Here is a 20324-nt window from a genome sequence, read left to right on the forward strand (position 1 = left end):
AAACTCATCTAGGCCATCAGTAATTAGTGACATAGTAGCCAAAGTTAACTATTTTTACTATGGCCAGAAAGTGAGTGGAAAGCAAAGTCATCATTCAATTAAAGGAAAAAACAGTAAATTACAAGGAAGTTAGTAAAGGAAGTAAGTTAGTATAAAGGAACTGACATAAATGTTAAAAAGGGAAATTGTTCCACCTATACAAATTGCAGGGAAAACTAACCCTATTGCTTTAGCTCTGTCACTAGCAATTTTTTCATATGCACATTCTTTGTCTCAGTTGGCAATTTTTTAATTACATTGTTGTGATGAAGCGAAGACGACTCTTGCCTCATTTATCAACAGGGTTGAGCCTCTGTCACTTTAGCTTCTATGAAAGGCCTTTGTCATAAGCTGTTAGGAAAAAAGAACACATGCAGTCTTCTCTGTAGCTTCAGAAGTTCAAAGCTGAGTTTTTCAAATGCAGCAACTCTATTAATACTCTATTGACATTTCCGCTTGACTGGCTATTTTTAGCCATTTGCTTTTAACCAGTTCCAATGTAGCTTTCATTTTCTCTAAACCTTGCCTGAAAATATTCTTCTCCTCTCCTCCCACAATTTTTAAGATAGATTTCAGAGTGGGGTTCATTCTGTTGGTTAACAGATCCTCAGATGCCTTATCTACTTGTCAGTAGCAAGTTTCCTTGCCCAATGAGAGATGCAAATTTAGATGGAATCCTGTGATTTCTTAATCTCAAACTAGTAGAATCTATGTAAAATGAGGTTAATCTGTGCAGCCACCAGTAAGGAGTGATGTCCTGGACTATGCTTATGTTCTCAGGCACCGTTTTTTATTTTTCCCACTCTGCCCTGAGGCCCCGCCTTCATTCCACCCCTTCCCTGAGGCCCACTGCTCACAGCTCTCTGCCTTCCCCTGAGCATCTCCCGCCAGCTGCCGAACAGTTGATTCAGCTATGCTTATGATACAGAAGAGTCTCTTGGCTTGAGCGGTTGACCAAATAGAGTGGTTGGGAGAAAGTTAACTGAACAGCTTTTAGAACTCTCCAAATTACCAGTCCCTAAAGTATCAGTTCCAAAGGTCTTTTCCATCACATATGCTTTCCATCTTTTTAGCTCACCTGATTCCTACAATCTCTGGTTTTATAAGAGTGTATAGCTACTAAACGTCAATACAATTGTCACAGCATCAGAGGCAAATCAAGGTTATTGTAGGCAGGTCCACCCAATGGACCAAATTCACTTCTAGTGTAAATCCACTGACTTCTGTGGCTAGACTCCAGGGATGAATATGCCCCATTTTGGTCATGTCTACACTACAGACCTTGTTCAACAAAAATTATGTCCTTACACAGCTACCAAAGTTTGTATAGTACTTGGCCATGTGCATGCTTGACTGCTTCTGCAATCACTGTGCATAGGCACCAGGAGTGCATGCGTCTGTGTCAGATCATGGGAAATAAATAGAAATTCCTAGAAGCCTGTGACCTGTCTCTGACTTTTACTAAAAATATCTGTAATAAAATGGATTTAACTAGGATTGAGATTGAGCCCTGCTGCAGGACAAGAGGGGAGTGGAAGGAGGGGTACTCCCACCACCTGCAGTGTCTGAGAGCTCTCTGGTCCCCCTGCCACCCACAGCAGCCTATGAGCAATACCTCCCAACTCTTTATATACACCAGACTCCCACTTTTTGTGGTCTGCATCTCCTCTCCGGGAGTGGGTGAGCTGGTTACACACACTGGCATGACCTCGGATAGCTGCCAGTGAGCCTGATTCCCACCTCAGTGGGTCGGGCTGTACAGCCACAGCAGAGGAGCTGCCAGTACATGGTGCTGGCTCCTGGGAGGTGTGGCCTGACATGCTGCTGCAGGGCCCCATAGAACTCTGAATCTCCATGGGCACTGGTTTAGATCTATGGATAGTCACATATGCAGATATCAATTTTGCATCTGCACCATGATCTACAGTTGGGCAGTTGCACACAGCAAGGATTAGGTGCTAAGTGAGCTTGCAATCAAGTGGACAATTAAGAAAAAGCATTTCGGCATTTAAAAAATACATGGGGAGGTATAAAGGGGGTGAGAGAGGAGGTGGTTTCTGGTCTGCATGACCGTAGACAGTGGAGTTCAAAACTGTGAACAAAGCACTCATTGTTGCAAGGAATAGGGAATTGTGAGATACATTCTGGAGGACTATTAGGCTATGTCTACATTCCAACACTATTTCAGGATACTGGAGTATCCCAAAATAGCTATCCCACCTCTTAACAGGAGCTCATTATTTCAGACTTGCTATTCCGACATTCCTGTAAACCTCATTCCATGAGGAATAAGGAACATTTTAGAATAGTGGGTTATTTTGAAATAAGATCGAAATAAGATATGCAATTTGTGTAGTTCAAATTGCATATCTTATTTCAAACTATGGTGCAGTGTAGATGTAGCCTCAGGGTTCACACAGGTCATAGAGTGTCTACGTGCACATTGAGTCAGCTTCCATAGGTTGACTGTTACTCCACATCAATCGGTTTGGTGATGTTCCTGCATCACTATAATGGGGTACTTACATTGACTGGAGACATATTTGAGTGTAGACACATGTCTAAAATAAGGCAATTTATGTCAACCTATCTTTATAGTGCAATCCAGGTCTTTTTTGAAAGGCTTCTAGTAATTATGATTTTCCTTAGCTATTTTAGGCTTTTTACTGGCGATAAAGAATTTTCTCCTACATAAACTTTAACAAATTTATACAAGGCATGATTATGTCCCCATGTTGTTTATGCATGCAACAACAACATGACAAAGTTTTTTCTGTAATGATTTTCATATAAACTCGACCCCCTTTTGGAGTTAAACAACTAGGGTATGTCTACACTACCACCCTAGTTCGAACAAGGGTGGTTAATGTAGGCAACCGAAGTTGCAAATGAAGCCCAGGATTTAAATATCCTCGTGGAACGAGGTGTACTGGTAGTTCGGATTAGAGAGCCTAATCCGATCTACCTACTCCGTGCCGCGTGTAACCGCGGGCACGGAATCCGAACTACCGGGGCTTTAAAAATGGCGGTGCCAGGCAAGATGCAAATGAAGCCAGGGATATTTAAATCCCGGGCTTCATTTGCAACTTCGGTTGCCTACATTAACCACCCTAATTCGAACTAGGGTGGTAGAGTAGACATACCCCTAGAGAGGTAAGCTATGCTGTAGAAATAAAATGCAGAGGCATATTTTGTGCTCATATTACAACTGGTCAATATCATGGGACAAGTAAATGAAGCCCTACTAATGGGATAGTCCTGATCGCAGTTTAGCTGTTTTTTTTATAAATGTAATACAGACGACATGTGGTGCACAAAGGGGATTATGCGGACTCTCAGGATACCCCATGAGACCCAACATGTTGCTAACAGAGTAAAGGCCAGATCCTGCTTGAAGATTAGATACTACTCAACCAGGAAGTATTCCTGGAAATCTGGGTTAATTGTGCAACTAATTATTACTATTTAATAGTGTCAGAGAAAGAAGACACTCCCTGCTCTAAGGAGTTTAATTATATGAAAAAGCAAGGTTTTAAAGAAGTTAACTATTTGCCATTGGCAAATGTATGATCATTTGATGTTAATACTGTTGACCGTCACTATTTCGTTCATTTTAAAAATTGCACAAAAATGGCAGACACTCCGTATTTCTGAGCAAAAATAAACTAGCAGAGTGCTGGAGTGAAGTCAGTGCTGAGAACAACTGCATTAATTTTACTTACTTATGCTCGCATATTATGGAGGATCAGAAATAATTGAAATTAAACAGTTGTTAAAATAAATGAAGAAAGTACGTTGTGTGATGCAGTGTTCTTGCTTTCATTAATTGCTTGCCTGCCAATTAACAAAATTCAGTAATTTACTATTAGCCTCGCAGTCTTTAGTTCAAATGAGTGACATTCTTCTGTAAACACAGGAAGGAGTCTATTATACATCTGAATGTAATGTCTTTTGTGCATCTTTGCTGCAACTATATAGTTGAAAGCACACTAATTTTATGTTTTTGATGTGGATCCTTCCTATAGTATTATTATACCAGTCCACATAAACAGTGTCAAGAATCAGGGGAATTGCTTTATTTTCCACGTAATGCAAATTATATGTTTAAATTTCTCCCAGATGTGTGTGTGCTCTAAAACAACTGTGTGGGATCTCAGGGGGCTTTTAATATGTTTTACACTGTATTTGACCTACTTTCCTTGCCCAGGAAGTGGATGTGATTGAGTTAAGAAATTTTAGTTTTGAAAATGAAAAAAACTGCCAGTTTTGACAACTTTCAAACTTTTCCATTGTTTTTAAACAACCCCTTTCCCACAAACTGTTTTGGTTTTGACATATTGTTTTCTGACAAATACTCTATCGAAGAAATCCCAACCAGATCTAATTTAAACCACAGCCCCTATGCCTCCAACTGAATGGTCCCTTCTTATTGCTGACTGTGGTGCAGAACCTCAGGGATCACTTTACTGTTTCGACTGTCTCCCAGATTACACTTTTGCTCTATCATCCACCTGCTGGCTTTTGCAAAGAAACCTTCTCACCAGTTTTCTTCCTTCTTCAAACAGGGCATTTCATGCTGTGTCCCTTTGTGATACTGAGCACAATGGGCTTTGGTGCCTCACGTGCAGTTGTGTGATGCTCATTTGTTAATGAGCTGAGGTAGCCCACCCCCAGTAATGGGAGAGGGGTATCTGAGTTTACCTGCTTTGGCAGGTAGAGCCCTTCCTTGTCCTGAGGGTGAGATGCTGATAGTCCTGCAGAGGTGAGCTGAGACCTGGGCATCAGTGAGGGTATGTCTACACTACCACCCTAGTTCAAACTAGGGTGGTTAATGTAGGCAACCGGAGTTGCAAATGAAGCCCGGGTTTTGAATTTCCCGGGCTTCATTTGCATATTGTCGGGCGCCGCCATTTTTAAATGTCCGCTAGTTCGGACTCTGTGCCTGTGGCTACACGCGGCACGAACTAGGTAGTTCGGATTAGGCTTCCTATTCCGAACTACCGTTACACCTCGTTCCACGAGCTTCATTTGCAACTCCGGTTGCCTACATTAACCACCCTAGTTCGAACTAAGGTGGTAGTGTAGACATACCCTAAGGTAGCAAACCCTTAAAGGCACTACTTGGGCAAATGTGGGTGGCTTGGTTATAGGGATGAGCATTTGGACACTGGGTTAGGAAGGCTTCTGCTGGCAGGACCAAGGGTTCCTTCAGTGTTGCTTCCTTTGGGACTCTATGGTCCACTCTAACGCACAGTTTCTCAAAGTGGTCAGCAGACGCACTCTTAGAAAGCTGCTACTGAACCACTCCAGTTTGTTTACTTACTAGCTCCACAGCCACAGAGCCTCATGGCTGCATTGGCCTGGGTCACGCTGCTTCCTAAAGCCCCCGTAGCTGCAAACAGCAAACCTCAGCCAATGGGAGCCATGAGGCTCCGTGGCTACAGAGCCAGTAAGTAAACAAATCAGAGCAGACCAATAACAGCTTCCTCAGAGTGGCTCCATGGACCATTTTGAGAAAAGTGATAGAAATGTAGCCGTGTTAGTCTGGTGTAGCTGAAACAAAATACAGGACTATGTAGCACTTTAAAGACTAACAAGATGGTTTATTAGGTGATGAGCTTTCGTGGGCCAGACCCACTTCCTCAGATCAAATAGTGGAAGAAAATAGTCACAATGATATATTCATGCTAAAATTCGACACTCACCGTGGGGGGCTCAAGAAAGACACCAACTACCTTACCCATTACAAAGATAGCTTCCCCAATTATCACTTCTAATACCATTAACTCACAGACATCTACCTTTCCTCACCTCTAATATCATTAACTCACAGACATTTACCTTCCTTTCCCCCGCCCCCCCCCCCCCCCCGCATTTCCCTTCTGTTCTGAAATGTGATTTGTCCTTTTCATATGTGTTCATTTTTTTTAATTGTATCCTTTGGTATATATGGTTGTGACTATTTTCTTCCACTATTTGATCTGAGGAAGTGGGTCCGGCCCACGAAAGCTCGTCATCTAATAAACCATCTTGTTAGTCTTTAAAGTACTACATAGTCCTGTATTTTGTTTCATTTTGAGAAACACTGTCTTAGGGTGTGTCTAGACTACATGCCTCCTTCGACGGAGGCATGTAGATTAGCCAGATCGGAAGAGGGAAATGAAGCCGCGATTAAAATAATCGCGGCTTCATTTAAATTTAAATGGCTGCCCCGATCTGCCGATCAGCTGTTTGTCGGCAGATCGGGGGAGTCTGGACGCGATGCCCCGACAAAGAAGCCTTTCTTCATCGGCACAGGTAAACCTGGTTTCACGAGGCTTACCTGTGTCGATGAAGAAAGGCTTCTTTGTCGGGGCATCGCGTCCAGACTCCCCCGATCTGCCGACAAACAGCTGATCGGCAGATCGGGGCAGCCATTTAAATTTAAATTTAAATGAAGCCGCGATTATTTTAATCGCGGCTTCATTTCCCTCTTCCGATCTGGCTAATCTACATGCCTCCGTCGAAGGAGGCATGTAGTCTAGACACACCCTTAGAGTTAAATCAAAGATTCTGGGCTGAGGATCTGGCCTCTCTACTCAGGTTGCTTTGGATTCACCAGACTTTAGTTTAGTGTCCCTAAGGAAGCAGGGCTATTGGTGAGTTAACCCCGTTTAGGGAATCTGGCATGAAATTCAATATTTACAGTTCTGAAATGGGCCATCATATGAATTCCACAGAGAAATGAACCTCCACTACCCTCTGGGGCTGCCAAACCACAGCAGACACATGAGTAGTCTGGATTGCAAGGTCTGTACTCATGTCATCACAGACTGTCAGGTTACTCGATGGGGGCAAAAAGGCTCCCTTAATCACTCTTGTCCTTCTGACAGAAAGCTGGCCAAGAGGCCTCACAATGAAATCTCCTGAACAGAGTCAAGCTTTCCACTCTGCATGGGTGCAGCTCTAGTGAGAGAAGCCCTGAAGATCTTGCTAGGCATCCTTAATGTGGCCAGCTGCACTGCAAGCTCCAGTGAAACAGCCTGTGTGGAGGTATTGCTTTGCATTCATCACTATAGTAAGCCTTGGTTTGATATTGGCTACATCTACACTGAGCAGGTTTGGTGACAAAAATGCTGTCAAGTGCAAAAGTCGTCAAAAGTGAAAACCAGTCAAACCAGTTTTTCTGCCTCCCATTGTTGACATTTCATGCTAGCAATGTTGACAGACAGAGCAAAGCAATGTGGTAACCATCCCACAGTGCAGTGTTGTGGAAAGGCAGCGCTGATCCCTGCACTTCTTGGGATTCCCTCATGGTTCTGTGAGCGCTCCGTGATAAGGAATGTCTCTAGTACTCCCCTTGCAGCAGCAGTTTGCCTTCTGTTGTGTTTCTAGTGCAGAACAGAACAGAAACATTCCAATGATTTGTTATTTGTTCCCCAAACGGAACAACTCACCTAGCTATCAGATCCTTCCTGGAGCTTTGAAAGGGGTTGCATGCCTGTAGGGCAACAGAGATCACAAAACACTGAGCACAGCCATCAGAGCAGGCATCCTGGGATACTGGTGAAAGCCAGTTCTCTTTCCAAAACAAACAGCAGAGTCCACACTGGCTCTGATGACAATAAAGGGAGGGGAAAAGACAGGGGTGAAACTTTGTTGTCACCAAAAAGTCATATTACAATGTAAATGATCTCACTGTTTTGTCTCAAAAGGCAGTTTTTGGTGACAAAATATGCCAGTGTAGACAAGCCCATAGAGGGCAATGCCATACTTCCTCACAGCAGAGATTAAGATCTACAATGAGAGGAGCCATGTGGCTTTAAAGATGTCTAAACACATTCATGGAATAAATGTTATTTGATTTAAAGGATTTCTCTGTTATCCACTGCTCACTGATCTCTTATGAAATACTGTGCTCTAAAATAAAGTATTGTATTGCCTTCTCTCCCTTCAGAAGGGAGACTTCTATAATCCTTTCTCTTTCTCTTGTTCTTAATGCCATCCCACGCTCCAAAATAAACCCTCTATTTTCTACTTTTTGCTGTGAAAGGAAGCTAGTTAGAGGTACTTGGTGTCAATATGGATTCATAATGAGGATCACATTCAACTTTGGGATTTCAGACTATGGGAAGTTGTCTCCAGTATTATATTAAGAACACACCTCTCCAAGGGTATGTCTACACTACCACCCTAGTTCGAACTAGGGTGCTTAATGTAGGCAACCGGAGTTGCAAATGAAGCCCGGGATTTGAATTTCCCGGGCTTCATTTGCATATTGCCATGGGCCGCCATTTTTAAATGTCCACTAATTCCACGAGGAGTAACGGTAGTTCAGAATAGGAAGCCTAATTCAAACTACCTAGTTCGTGCCACGTGTAGCCGTGGGCACGGAGTCCGAACTAGCGGTGGCGCCCGGCAATATGCAAATGAAGCCCGGGAAATTCAAATCCTGGGCTTCATTTGCAACTCCGGTTGCCTACATTAACCACCCTAGTTCGAACTAGGGTGGTAGTGTAGATATACCCCTAATGCCTTATTCAGCCAAAATGCAGGGCTCTGTTAGAAGTGATATCTTTATGTCTGATCTTGACAGCTGCACATCCTTAGGAGTTGAATACATCTAGAACCTTTCAAAATCAGGCTATTAGAAAATAAGAATTACAGGGAAGTAATTTCCTTTTGCCTATTTGTAAAATGATCCATCAAGGACATTTAATCTCTCTCTCTTTCAGTAAAGGAATTATTTATAAATTAATGCACACCATCGGTGATGCATCTTAGGATAGCAGTTGCCTCTTCTGCAGCATGAGTCCCATTATCAGTCTCACATATTGCCATCTTTTATCCTAAGATGAATTGCCTCTATCAATATAAGCAAAGAGTAAAAGTCATTGAGACTGATTTCCTTATGCCTAGCATCAGCTAACAAGCTGTCACTATTGCTGTGTGTTTCACTGAGTAAAAAGCAACTAATCTGGTAGATGTTTGAAAATCAAAAGTAATTATCAGACAGGTGGGATTTAGCAAACTGCTGATTGGCTTGGTTCACAATAGCTATCATTTTTTATGATCAGTTTTTTAATTTTGTATAGAACACAACATTTTCCAATAGTTTAATTTCTTATGAAAGATCATTTCTGTTGCATTGCACTCATGATCCAGTTTTCCATTTCTTCTGAAATCTTTTACTTTACTCTATAGTACTGTTTCAGTGCTAGGGGTGCTGCTGCTTTTAGTACTAATTTTTTGAGTTTAAAAAAGAGGAGAGAGAATGGAAAAGTAAGTTAGTCACTACTAGCCCTCCCCACCCTCCCATAAAACCACAGTTACAAGCAATAGATAAGAGAGACTTTCTCATTCTATCTGCTCTGATAGATCTAACCACTAACTCCTGTCCAAATTCCAACAGTGTTCACTCTCAGTAAAACCAAGATGTGTGCATTTAATTTAGCAGGAAACTGAGACAGACATTTATATTTTTGGCTCCAGAATCTAAGGTTTTAATGAAAAAAGAACAAGTGAGTATTTTTATCTGTAATACGTGCAATATAGGTGATAGCAGTCTGGAATCAAATTGAAAGACGTCAGAAGAAAATTGGACAATTCTGTTAAGTTTTTGCAGAAATATATAATTGTCTAATTTATATCCCATACACATCGGAGAAAGGATTTTTCTGTCAGGTTGATCCCTTTCTTCAAAATCCAATTTTAATGCTTCTTGTCAAAGAATTTCCAACCTCACTTAACCTGTCCTTCCAAAGCAGATAGCTCCGTGTTTGCCTTTTTAGGTCATTCTTACCTCTCTTTCCTATGCAGTTGCATGAACATACATTTGGTCACCAAATATCTTAAAAACATATTACAATAACTTATCATGTTGTAAACTAGTGTTATGCACAGCAAACCTTGTTTGAGAACTTCAGGGGGTAGCCGAGTTAGTATGTTACAGAAAAAAACAACAAATAGTCTGGTAGCACTTTATAGACTAACAAAACATATAGGGTGTGTCTAGACTACATGCCTCCTTCGACGGAGGCATGTAGATTAGCCAGATCGGAAGAGGGAAATGAAGCCGCGATTAAAATAATCGCGGCTTCATTTCAATTTAAATGGCTGCCCCGATCTGCCGATCAGCTGTTTGTCGGCAGATCGGGGGAGTCTGGACGCGATGCCCCGACAAAGAAGCCTTTCTTCATCGACACAGGTAAGCCTCGTGAAACCAGGCTTACCTGTGTCGATGAAGAAAGGCTTCTTTGTCGGGGCATCGCGTCCAGACTCCCCCGATCTGCCGACAAACAGCTGATTGGCAGATCGGGGCAGCCATTTAAATTTAAATGAAGCCGCGATTATTTTAATCGCGGCTTCATTTCCCTCTTCCGATCTGGCTAATCTACATGCCTCCGTCGAAGGAGGCATGTAGTCTAGACACACCCATAGATGGTATCATGAGCTTTCGTGGGCACAGCCCACTTCTTCAAATGACCGGAGTTATGAGTTTGGGATATGAAAACTCAAAATAAATCAAATTACTGGATGACAGACCCAAAAAAGAAAATAACAGAACTCCTCTTGTTGTTACCTACAGTCCATAACTCAGACCCTCCAAGGCATTATACACAAACTACACCCCATCTTGGAAAATGATCCCTCACTCTCAGAGGCCTTAGGAGAAAAACCTATTCTTGCTTACAGACAAACCCCTAACCTAAAACTTATTCTTTCTGATAACCATGTCACACAACCACATCATAAGCCTCCAGGAACCCAGCCCTGCAACCAAAAAAGATGCCAGCTTTGCCCACATATCTATACTGGCGAATTCATCACTGGAGCAAACAACATAAGCCACAAAATCAAAAGGTCACTTGACTGCACATCCAGTAATTTGATCTATGCTATCAAATGCCAGCAGTGCCCCACTGCTATATATATTGTACAAACTGGACGGTCTCTGCGGGAAAGAATCAATGGACATAAATCAGATATACATAAAGGGAACATACAGAAGCCTGTTGATGAGCATTTCAGCATGCCAAACCACAGTCTGACAGACCTGCAAGTATCTGTCTTGTCACAAACCACCTCCATAGCCAGATCCACAAGGAGGCCCTGGAATCACAGTTCATCCGCAAATTCAATTCACATGCTAATGGACTCAATCGTGATATGGGTTGGTTGGGACACTACCTACTTAATAACCACTGAAGGTGCTAACAGCTCTCTGAGTGGCATCCTTCCTGTCTTGGGAATCTATTGACTTTGATTTTTATCTGCTGAGGTTTAAGTACCTGTTCTCTAAATACTTAATGATGCTCTGTCTCCCACCCCCCTCCTTTTTTTTCTCTCCCCACTCCGCTTCCCCTCTCCTATTTATTTTGAGTTTTCGTATCCCAAACTCATAACTCCGGTCATCTGAAGAAGTGGGCTGTGCCCATGAAAGCTCATGATACCATCTACATGTTTTGTTAGTCTATAAAGTGCTACCAGACCATTTGTTGTTTTTTCCTTGTTTGAGAAGTAAGGTACCACTAAGTGTGAGTTATAACCACTAAGGCTGTGAGCATAGCAAGCCTTGTTTTAGCAATATAGAGATTTCCTATCACAAGCACTCTGGAAATAGGTTCAGATGGTCTATGAAATTCCATTTTGAAGGATGACAGGAGAACTTAAGTCTGAGGCATAGTCGTGTTAGTCTAACTTTAAAAACAACCAGTAGTCCTGTGGCATCTTAGAGACTAACAAAAATATATAGGATCATGAGCTTTCACGAGGAAGATCCACTTCATCAGTTGTGTTGGAATGGAAATAACAGAATCCAAGAAATATATAATAGCAAAAGAAGTACCTGTCAGTTGCAGGACCTGTGTTAATGAAGCTTATTAAGTGGGCTGGATATGTCCTATTAATAGCTTTTGATGTTGAAATGTGGATGTCAAAGTCAGGGGAAATCGGCTTTGTCGTGTCTTCATCAGTTAATATCTTTATTCAAGCCCAGAGTGACAGTGTCAAATTTGTAGATGAATTCCAGTTATCTTTCTGTAATTGGGTGGTGAAATTCCTTTGTAGAAGAAGGGCTCAAACAAGAATTCTCACTCTGTATCAGATACTCTGTGGCTGAAACTGATGTGTCTTTTTTCAGTTTTTCAGATAGGTGCTTTGCTTAAGTGAATGTACTCCTGGTGTGAGATCAGCATCAGGCCTTTTACATACCACTGTCCTAGTTTTCATATTGCCTCAGGAACCAGTAAATAGACACATATCACACCTATAATTATCCATTGCATTTGGCAGTCACAAATCAGTGTTTACAACTGTGGTTGAATTTAATCCAGTCAAATTTTTAAAATGGCAACATGATGACTCAGGGAGTGAAAATTGAACAGGAAAATAATATTTCCATTTGTATTTGTTGGCTCAGGAGCTAGTGATATTTAGAAGTAGTCCTGCTTAGCCATACTTTTAAAAATTGACTTTTGATTGTGCAAACATGTATTTATCCACCACATTATACAAGAGGACATTTTGAAGCTACTAATTGGCCTAGAGACTTTATAAATCCCATGTCAGCTTTATACTACAAAATACAAGGAAGCCTTCAAGCCCTAGAAGAGGCATTGAAGTCATTTGGGAGAATAAAGTGTCTTACCATAAACTTGAAATGCCCAGCACTTTCTTAGGTACTGCACTCTAATGACCTTTATGTTATAGATTCAGCCCCAGTCCTGAGTTAAAAGAAACAGAAATATGACAAAAGCAAAGAAAGGGCAGTTAAAGCTCAGTGAAATTTTCCTCGTTTGAAGAAGCTTGTATTACTGCAATAGAAATACTGTCGAGCGAATAGAATTCAGAAGCCAAGAGACATTCTGCATTGCTGAATGGGAATAGGTTTTTCATTTTCTCTTTGGTGGCCATTATTCTTTCCTATCCCCTTTTCTCTTCCATCAAAGGCACATTCCTCAATCTTCCCAGAAATGAATAGAGAAACTTGCAATTTGGGTGGATAGTACTTTTACATCTAGCAGTCTAAAGAGCAACAGAAAACTAAGGAAGGTCTAATAAAAGAATCATGTTACTTTATTTAGTCTTTAGTTTTTTTAAAATTTTTTCCCTTCAAATAAGGTTTGTCATTTTTTAAATATTTCTTCTTTGCCTTTTTCTTTTTTGCATCCTCATTTTAATCTTAGGAAATGTTTCTCACTCTTCCTCAGCCACCCTCCTACCACTAAACTGTAGGGCTATGTCTACACTGCAGAGTTTTTGCACAAAAATGGCTGTTTTTGTGCAAAAATTCTCAGCGCATCCATACTACAAGCGCATTTTTGCGCAAGAAAAAGTACAGTAGATAGAAGACAGGGCTTTTTGTGCAAGAGTTATTCCTCTTTCTATAAGGAACAAGCCTTTTTGTGCAAGAGCTCTTACGCAAAAAGGCATGTGTGGACAGACAACAGGGGTTCCTTGTGCAAGAAACCCCTATCGGAAAAAGAACTGGTGCGCGGATAGCCATTCTGTGAATGGCCATCGGAGCTTTCTTGTGCAAGAGCATTCATGGCAGTGTGGACACTCTCTTGCACAAAAGCACATCTCTTCCACAAAAAGTTATTGTGCAAGAAACCTACAGTGTAGACATAGCCTAGGGATACCCATAGTTTCAAACATCTGACAGGCTTGGATAAGCATTCAATATCTTACATGTTAATCTGAGGCTTCTACAAACTATTAGTCCCATTTCCAGGAGCACCTGCAGCCTCTCTGTGTAGACAAGTTTACTGCAGCACATCCCTGTTGCTTGTAGCTTCTTCAGAATGCACTGCTCATTTACTCACTGTCTTGAGTAACTGATCATATTACGCCAGACCTGGATTTTTTCCTGTTTATGAAATAGTGGATTATTTTACATTGGCACTATTGTTTTTTCAAGCTCCTTATAGTAAAGGGAGTAGCTACATTTGAAAACTCCTCACTAAGCCTTCTCCAGATGATTATTTACATAGATGCATCATCTGCTTTTCAGGAATTTCACCATTCTGGCTACGTCTATACTGCAGCCTTCTTCCACAAAAGCTTATGCAAATGAACCATGGAGTAGAATATCGCCACACTTCATTTGCATAATTAATTAGCAGCCGTTTTTGCACAAGAGGCTTTTGCGCAAAAAGGTGCTGTGTAGACAGCTCCTTTTTGCACAAAACCCCCCTCTTGTGCAAGAGCCGTTCTTCCTGAAAAATGAGGAAGAACAACTCTTGCTCAAAAGGGAGGGTAGCCCCTGTTTTAGACATTAAGAAGATGCAGCATCTATTGACTCCATTGTGAAGTCAAGTGTGCAAGCTCCTATGCCCATGTGAGTTCTTACTGAAGTCAGTGGGACTCCCTGTGAGCCCACCGACCAGGACCGCTTTACATCCTACTAGGCAGTCGTGTTTTCACTGTGAAGGATTCCAGGATCATTCCCCCTCAGTTTGTTGCAGCCCAAGATTTAAGAGACAGATTTTTTTTTTCCAGAGGTGCTTTTGTGGTCACCATTGGCCACTGGTTTTTCCCTTCTTTTCTTTTCTTTTCTTTTCTTTTCTTTTCTTTTCTTTTCTTTTCTTTTCTTTTCTTTTCTTTTCTTTTCTTTTCTTTTCTTTTCTTTGTGGTTTCTTTAGTTAATATTTAACTTTAAGAGGGTATGAATGTATCAATGTTCTCAACAGTTATACTGTGTTTACTTTATGATCAGCAACTCTAAGCAGCTTAGTATGGGGCTGGTAAGGAAGAGGAGCTTTAAAAATAATTAATGTTACCACATGAGTACCTTTATATTCCTGACAAGATTGCTGCTCCTTTTCTCTCCTCATACCTTCCATAGGCTGGGGAAACATAATTACTGCCGCTCAGTTACAACCACTGACCCAGTCATTCTGAGTGACACAGCTTTTTCCCACCAGAGCGGTATTTTAAAGCTGGGTTTTGCTGTTTGCCTTGTAATAAGCAGTGTGCAATATGCAAGGCAAACAGACATGCAGAGGGCAAAATGGCCTCCACATACTTTACTCCTTCAGCCCCCACTGCTCAAGCACATTCAGGAGGGAAAAATTAACATTTCTTCAGCTACTTCGGCCTATGCCACTGTTTCATTATTTTCTATAATTTTATTATCTTATAATTAAATAACAAACTTGGATAACTGTCACTCCCACCTTGAGCAGAGATTGTTTTATACAGTTATTATGGTACCTTAAATTGTCCAAGTGGATGGCACTAATAAGCCTGGGATGAAGGAATGGGAGGATTTGCAAAGATTTCTATCAAAGCAAAATTCTAGTTTGTTGGAAGAACATTCTTGTAAAACATACCTTTGCATTACAAAAAGCTTTTAACACAATCTAATTAGTTTTTGAGCAGGCTAATCCCACCCTTTGACTTCTGCAAGGTAGAAAATAGAAGCAGCTGACTCTATCCTTTCTTTGCATTTCAGGAATTGTTGCAGTCCTTTTTTGTGGAGTCACGCAGGCCCATTATACCTACAACAATCTGTCATCAGATTCTAAAATGAGAACTAAACAGGTAGAGTACAAAAATAACTGACTTTGTCTCTTCTGTTGTTGTAATGAATATATAGAGGTACTGCCAGCATAGCTGGAAGGGTTTTCATTAATGCAAAGGAAAATGCTTATGTCTTCATTACAAGAGAAAGATATTTGTAAAGGTTTTGCCTGGAAAGCATTAACAATTCTTTTGCTAAGCAAAAAACTAGTAATCTAGTCCTTAAGACACTAGAAATATAAAGTACCCATGTAGAAGATATAAGGTATAGAGCTGGTAATAATAATTTACAGTAGCTTCCATCTGAAACTGCTGCAAAGCATAGGAAACCCAAGAGGTCTAATGAGTAAAAATGGAACATTTTGAGAGACTGAATGCATGTGGATTTTTTGCAACGGCATTTTAGAGCTCTGTGGACCAGCCCTTAAGTCTCCAGCATTAAACAACTTCTCTCTCCTTATGATATCTGTGGCGTAGTAAAGAATATGCAGAAGACTGCAAGTTTCCTATTAAATGAACAATTTGGAAGGCAAGAAAAAGTGACACAGAAAACTGTTTCTAGTAAAATGTTTGAGGCTTTCGGTTGTAAGTATTTTGGAGAACTTGGAGATGCTTTCAGTACTCAAGCCTTTGAGTCATGATTCACACCCTGCAATACATCAAGGAACAAATGTTAAACTGCCTAATCGCAGGACAGCAGCCACACACCTCAGGGAGATGCAGCAAATCCCAAGGCTCTTCAACCTTCAGTTCCTTCTCTCTGACAGTTTGACAGCAAGGAAGCTTTCACATCTGCTAGGACTCACTTCTGTAAACTTTTGCTCTGGGGAAGTGAATAGTAATTTATAATACTGATCTTTTGTATCCACTTTGGTCTATAAAAACTTGTTACATTTTTAAATGGCTTAGAAGTCCATTTCCCCTCAAACTTTTCTTTTCTTTTCTTTTCTTTTCTTTTCTTTTCTTTTCTTTTCTTTTCTTTTCTTTTCTTTTTCAAATCACCCTTCTCTACAAAATGTTTACAAGACAACCACTGCTAGATCTCTTCACCTGCTCCAAATCATACAAGCAAATGAGTTAATGTTTGTGTCGGTTCTATTTTGTCTGTCACTGAACTATTTTGTAAACTAATTGGGGCAGGATCTCTTCTTTATTTGTAAAGCACCAAGTACATTGACATTTGATAAGTATTAAGAAGAGGTGATTGGTTTTTCTTGATTTGCATTTTAAATTGTTTTTAAGAAAGTTAGTGGCTTCAAGGAAACCTCTCAACAAGCACTAAGAGCTGAGCCAAGTATGATTAGAAGATGACCTTCGTGAATGATGAATGTTTTAGGACTTGTCTTCACTGCAGCATTAACTTGTAAACTCCTCTCAAGCTATTCCAGCTCAGTTGAACATGGTCACCCTGTAAAGTAGTACTGGAACTGGAACTGCACAAGAGTTTGTATTACCAGCACAGAGCGATTTTACACCAGCACAGAGCACTTACATCCACACCCATGACCAGTGAAGCATCTGCAGCACTCAAGCTGTATCCCATATCAGGTCACTGCCCAGCTAGTTCGAATTTAAAACACCTTTTAACTCAAGCAAAAGATGTGTGTGTGTGCACAGCAGGAATGGGGTTAGGGGCTACATTTGAATTGTACGTGGAGCTAACACTACTATAAAGATGATCTCTGCGTGGTGGATATGTGAGATGTGACGATAAGTTGCAATGAAAGAGGTTACCTCAGATTGGGTCAACTCAGCTCCTTCTTTATCACTTCTGAAACCACCTATAAGTCTAATTCACATCCAACTACAAAAGGCCTTTTGAATATTTCAGTGCAAAGCGAAGTAATTGGCCCATTGGGAGTCAGGATCACTTTTCAAAATTCTCTACCTTGAAACAAATTTCTTCCATGCCAAAGACAATGTGCTCTGTTGCATCTGCTTGTCAAAACCAAGGGGACGTATCACGGCCTTAAGGGTGCTTCAGCTATAGTATCCTTGGCCCTATGCTGCCTATAGCTCTCACATCCAAACACCCCAAATAACTGAGAGCTGTAGGAATAAATCTGCCAACAAACGACCCACTCTCTTGACATCTTTCAATACTCCTTCCCTATCTAGCTGGGTGTGGTGTGAGTACCACACAGTAACAATGCATTTTCCCCAGCTCCCAATTCTGCTGTTGCACTCCTGATGTTCTGGAGCAACTCTGTATCCCAGTAACCTAGGAAGCTAGGGCTGGCCCAGCTTGATAGCTTTCATGCAATTCTCCTCTGGCCCACAAGTTGATACTTAAGTTATAGCAGGCTGTTGTAGCATCATTTATCAATAAAAAACCAAAGCACTCCATTGCCCTGGACTCCACTTCAGATTTCTCAGTACTTCTGGCTACTCTACTTTTATGTGTATCTTCTGTCAAAAATCAGTTGCTGTTCAGGTCAATCGTACTTGCAGATATGCTAAGAATCTTCTGAACTATTCACTGACAAACTGAGTTAGTAGTTTTCGTAATCCCTGCATAGCTAAGTGGTGAAGCAGGGGTACCTCTCAATATGGAGGTCTGTCAATCACAGCTTGACTGGTTGCATTGGAGGTGTCCTGAATCTGAGATGTCTTTCTCCTTGATGTATGTACTGTAGCTTCAGTGCTAAGAGTTTCTTCTTACTTGGAGACGATGGAGGAGTCTCCAAGAAATGTGTGCTTCAGGAGAGTCATAAGAACTCTCTTCAAAGGATCTAAGTGTTAGCTCAAAACTCTGCTTTCCATTAAAGTGTTCCATGGATAATGTGATGGATAGTGATGTGGGTACCCCTCTATCAGTCATGGAAAGCTAAATGTCTGTTTGACCACTGGAAATAGGTCCATAATTTTCCCCCCTTTTCCCTAGGAGTGATAGAGTTGAGACATCTGAAATGTTGACTATGTGTGTAATTAATATGACTAGAGATGGGAGGAGGAGGAAGAGTATATTATGTCCCTTTGGCCCCATTATCCTGGCTTGTGGTTTGGGTTTTTTAACTTACCCTCTTCTTTTCTTGTTCCCAACAATAAAAACAAATAATTTTCAGAGGTGTTTTGTGCTCCCATATTCCTGCTATCCACACTTTTAATAATGCCCTTGATGCTTTAATAATGCTGTAAGTTGTGCTTCTTGCATTGCTCTTCATCCCACCCTGTTCAGATACTACAGATCAGGGTTTCCCAAACTTTTTACTTTAGTTGGAACCCATTTTTTTTTCAGTATTGTTTTTTGCAGCTCAAAAAATATAAATGCATATAAAAAAAGAATGAAAAATGAATACATTTTCAGTGTTTCACCTGGCTGCATCCTCCACCTAGCCTGGGCCAGGGTTTGGGGGACCCGGCACTGCATGGGCACTTCAGGAGGCGGGAGCAGGAGCAGATTGGGGGTAGGATATCTGGCTAGGAGGGAGGGTGTAAGGAAGGGTAGCAGGGTTGCCAGGTGTCCAGTTTTGTACCAGACAGTCTGGTATTTGAGGGTTTTGTCCAGGAAACAAATTAAGAAATTACCAGATATATAACATGTCTGGTATTTTCTAATTAGGTAAGTTTTATTATAATTAGGTGTATCAGTCCTTAGGTGGGAACTGCCTGGCTGGTAGATGTGCTCACGCTGCCTGAGTGTGTCTACCTGCCAGGCAGTTCACAACTACAGGCAGTCCCCGACTTATGCGGATCCGACTTATGTCAGATCCGCACTTACGAACGGGGCTTTCTCGCCCCAGAGCTCGCAGGCAGCGGGACCGCCCAGAGCGCAGCGGTCCCGCCACCTCGACCTCCAGGGCAAGAAAAGTTGCTCCGGGTGCCCCTGGTCTGCTGGGGTCCCGCGCATCTGAGGCTTTGCTCCCCGTGTCATTGGTCTGCTTGGGGGGGGGGGCGCAGCTAGTGCATCCCCCCCCCCCCAGCAGACCAGGCTTTTGTTGTGGACCATGGGGTAGAGCAGCTGGGGTGCTGCCGGGTTGGTCCTGCAGGGACCTACCTGGCAGCCCAGCTGTTCTGTCCCAGGCTCGAGATTCAGCCGCTGTTGAAACTGATCAGTGGCTGATTCCAGGAAGCTGGGGGCAGAGCAATTCTGCCTCCAGCTTCCTGTAGTCAGCCCCTGGTCAGTTTCAGCAGCAGCGGCTGAATCTGGAGCCAGTCCCATACAAATTCAACTTAAGAACAAACCTATAGTCCCTATCTTGTACGTAACCCGGAGACTGCCTGTATTCGAGGGATGGTATGTGGGGGGGGGCAGGGGGAAAAATGGAATCCCCGGCCAGACTCACTTGTCTGCCAGGGTCTGTAGGGTCTGCATGTGCCCGGGTCAGTCCCGCTTCCCCCCACTTCTCCTCCCAATCTCCCCAGTCCAGCCCTGCTGCCCCCTTCCAGCCCTGCTTCCAGCGGCCGGTTCCCCCCACCCCCACCAATCTCCCCTGGTCAGTCCTGCTCCCCCAACGACCCCTTTGACCAGCCCCGCTGCCCCCGTCCAGCCCTGCTTCTGGCAGCTGGCTCTCCTGTCCTCCTCCTCCTGATCGCCCCTGTCCAGCCCTCTCCTCTCCCCCCGCCCAACCCTGGTTCCGCAGCCTGCCCTCCCCAATCTCCGCAGGACAGTCCCACTGCCTCCAACCCTGCTTCTGCTGCCCACCCGCCTGCCCGGATCTCCGCAGGACAGCCCTGCTACCCCAACCATGCTTCCGCCGCCCGCCTGCCCACCCGCCCGGATCTCCACGGGACAGCCCCACTACCCCTAACCCTGCTTCCGCCAGCTGCCCGCCCGCCTG

The 20324-nt window shown here is 42.4% G+C and overlaps 1 protein-coding gene across 1 annotated transcript in view; it reads left to right on the top strand.

The window, feature by feature from the left end:
- SLC9A9 (solute carrier family 9 member A9) overlaps nt 1–20324 on the top strand; it is a 402473-nt gene that overhangs the window by 189640 nt on the left and 192509 nt on the right. The window contains exon 9 of the mRNA XM_075937666.2: nt 15476–15564. Coding sequence (XP_075793781.2) covers nt 15476–15564 — 89 coding nt within the window. The remainder of the gene's footprint in view (nt 1–15475; nt 15565–20324) is intronic.

The sequence above is a fragment of the Pelodiscus sinensis genome, chromosome 10 (genome assembly GCF_052426305.1).
Source record: "Pelodiscus sinensis isolate ZL-2025 chromosome 10, ASM5242630v1, whole genome shotgun sequence".
In the NCBI taxonomy this organism is placed as follows: domain Eukaryota; kingdom Metazoa; phylum Chordata; order Testudines; family Trionychidae; genus Pelodiscus; species Pelodiscus sinensis.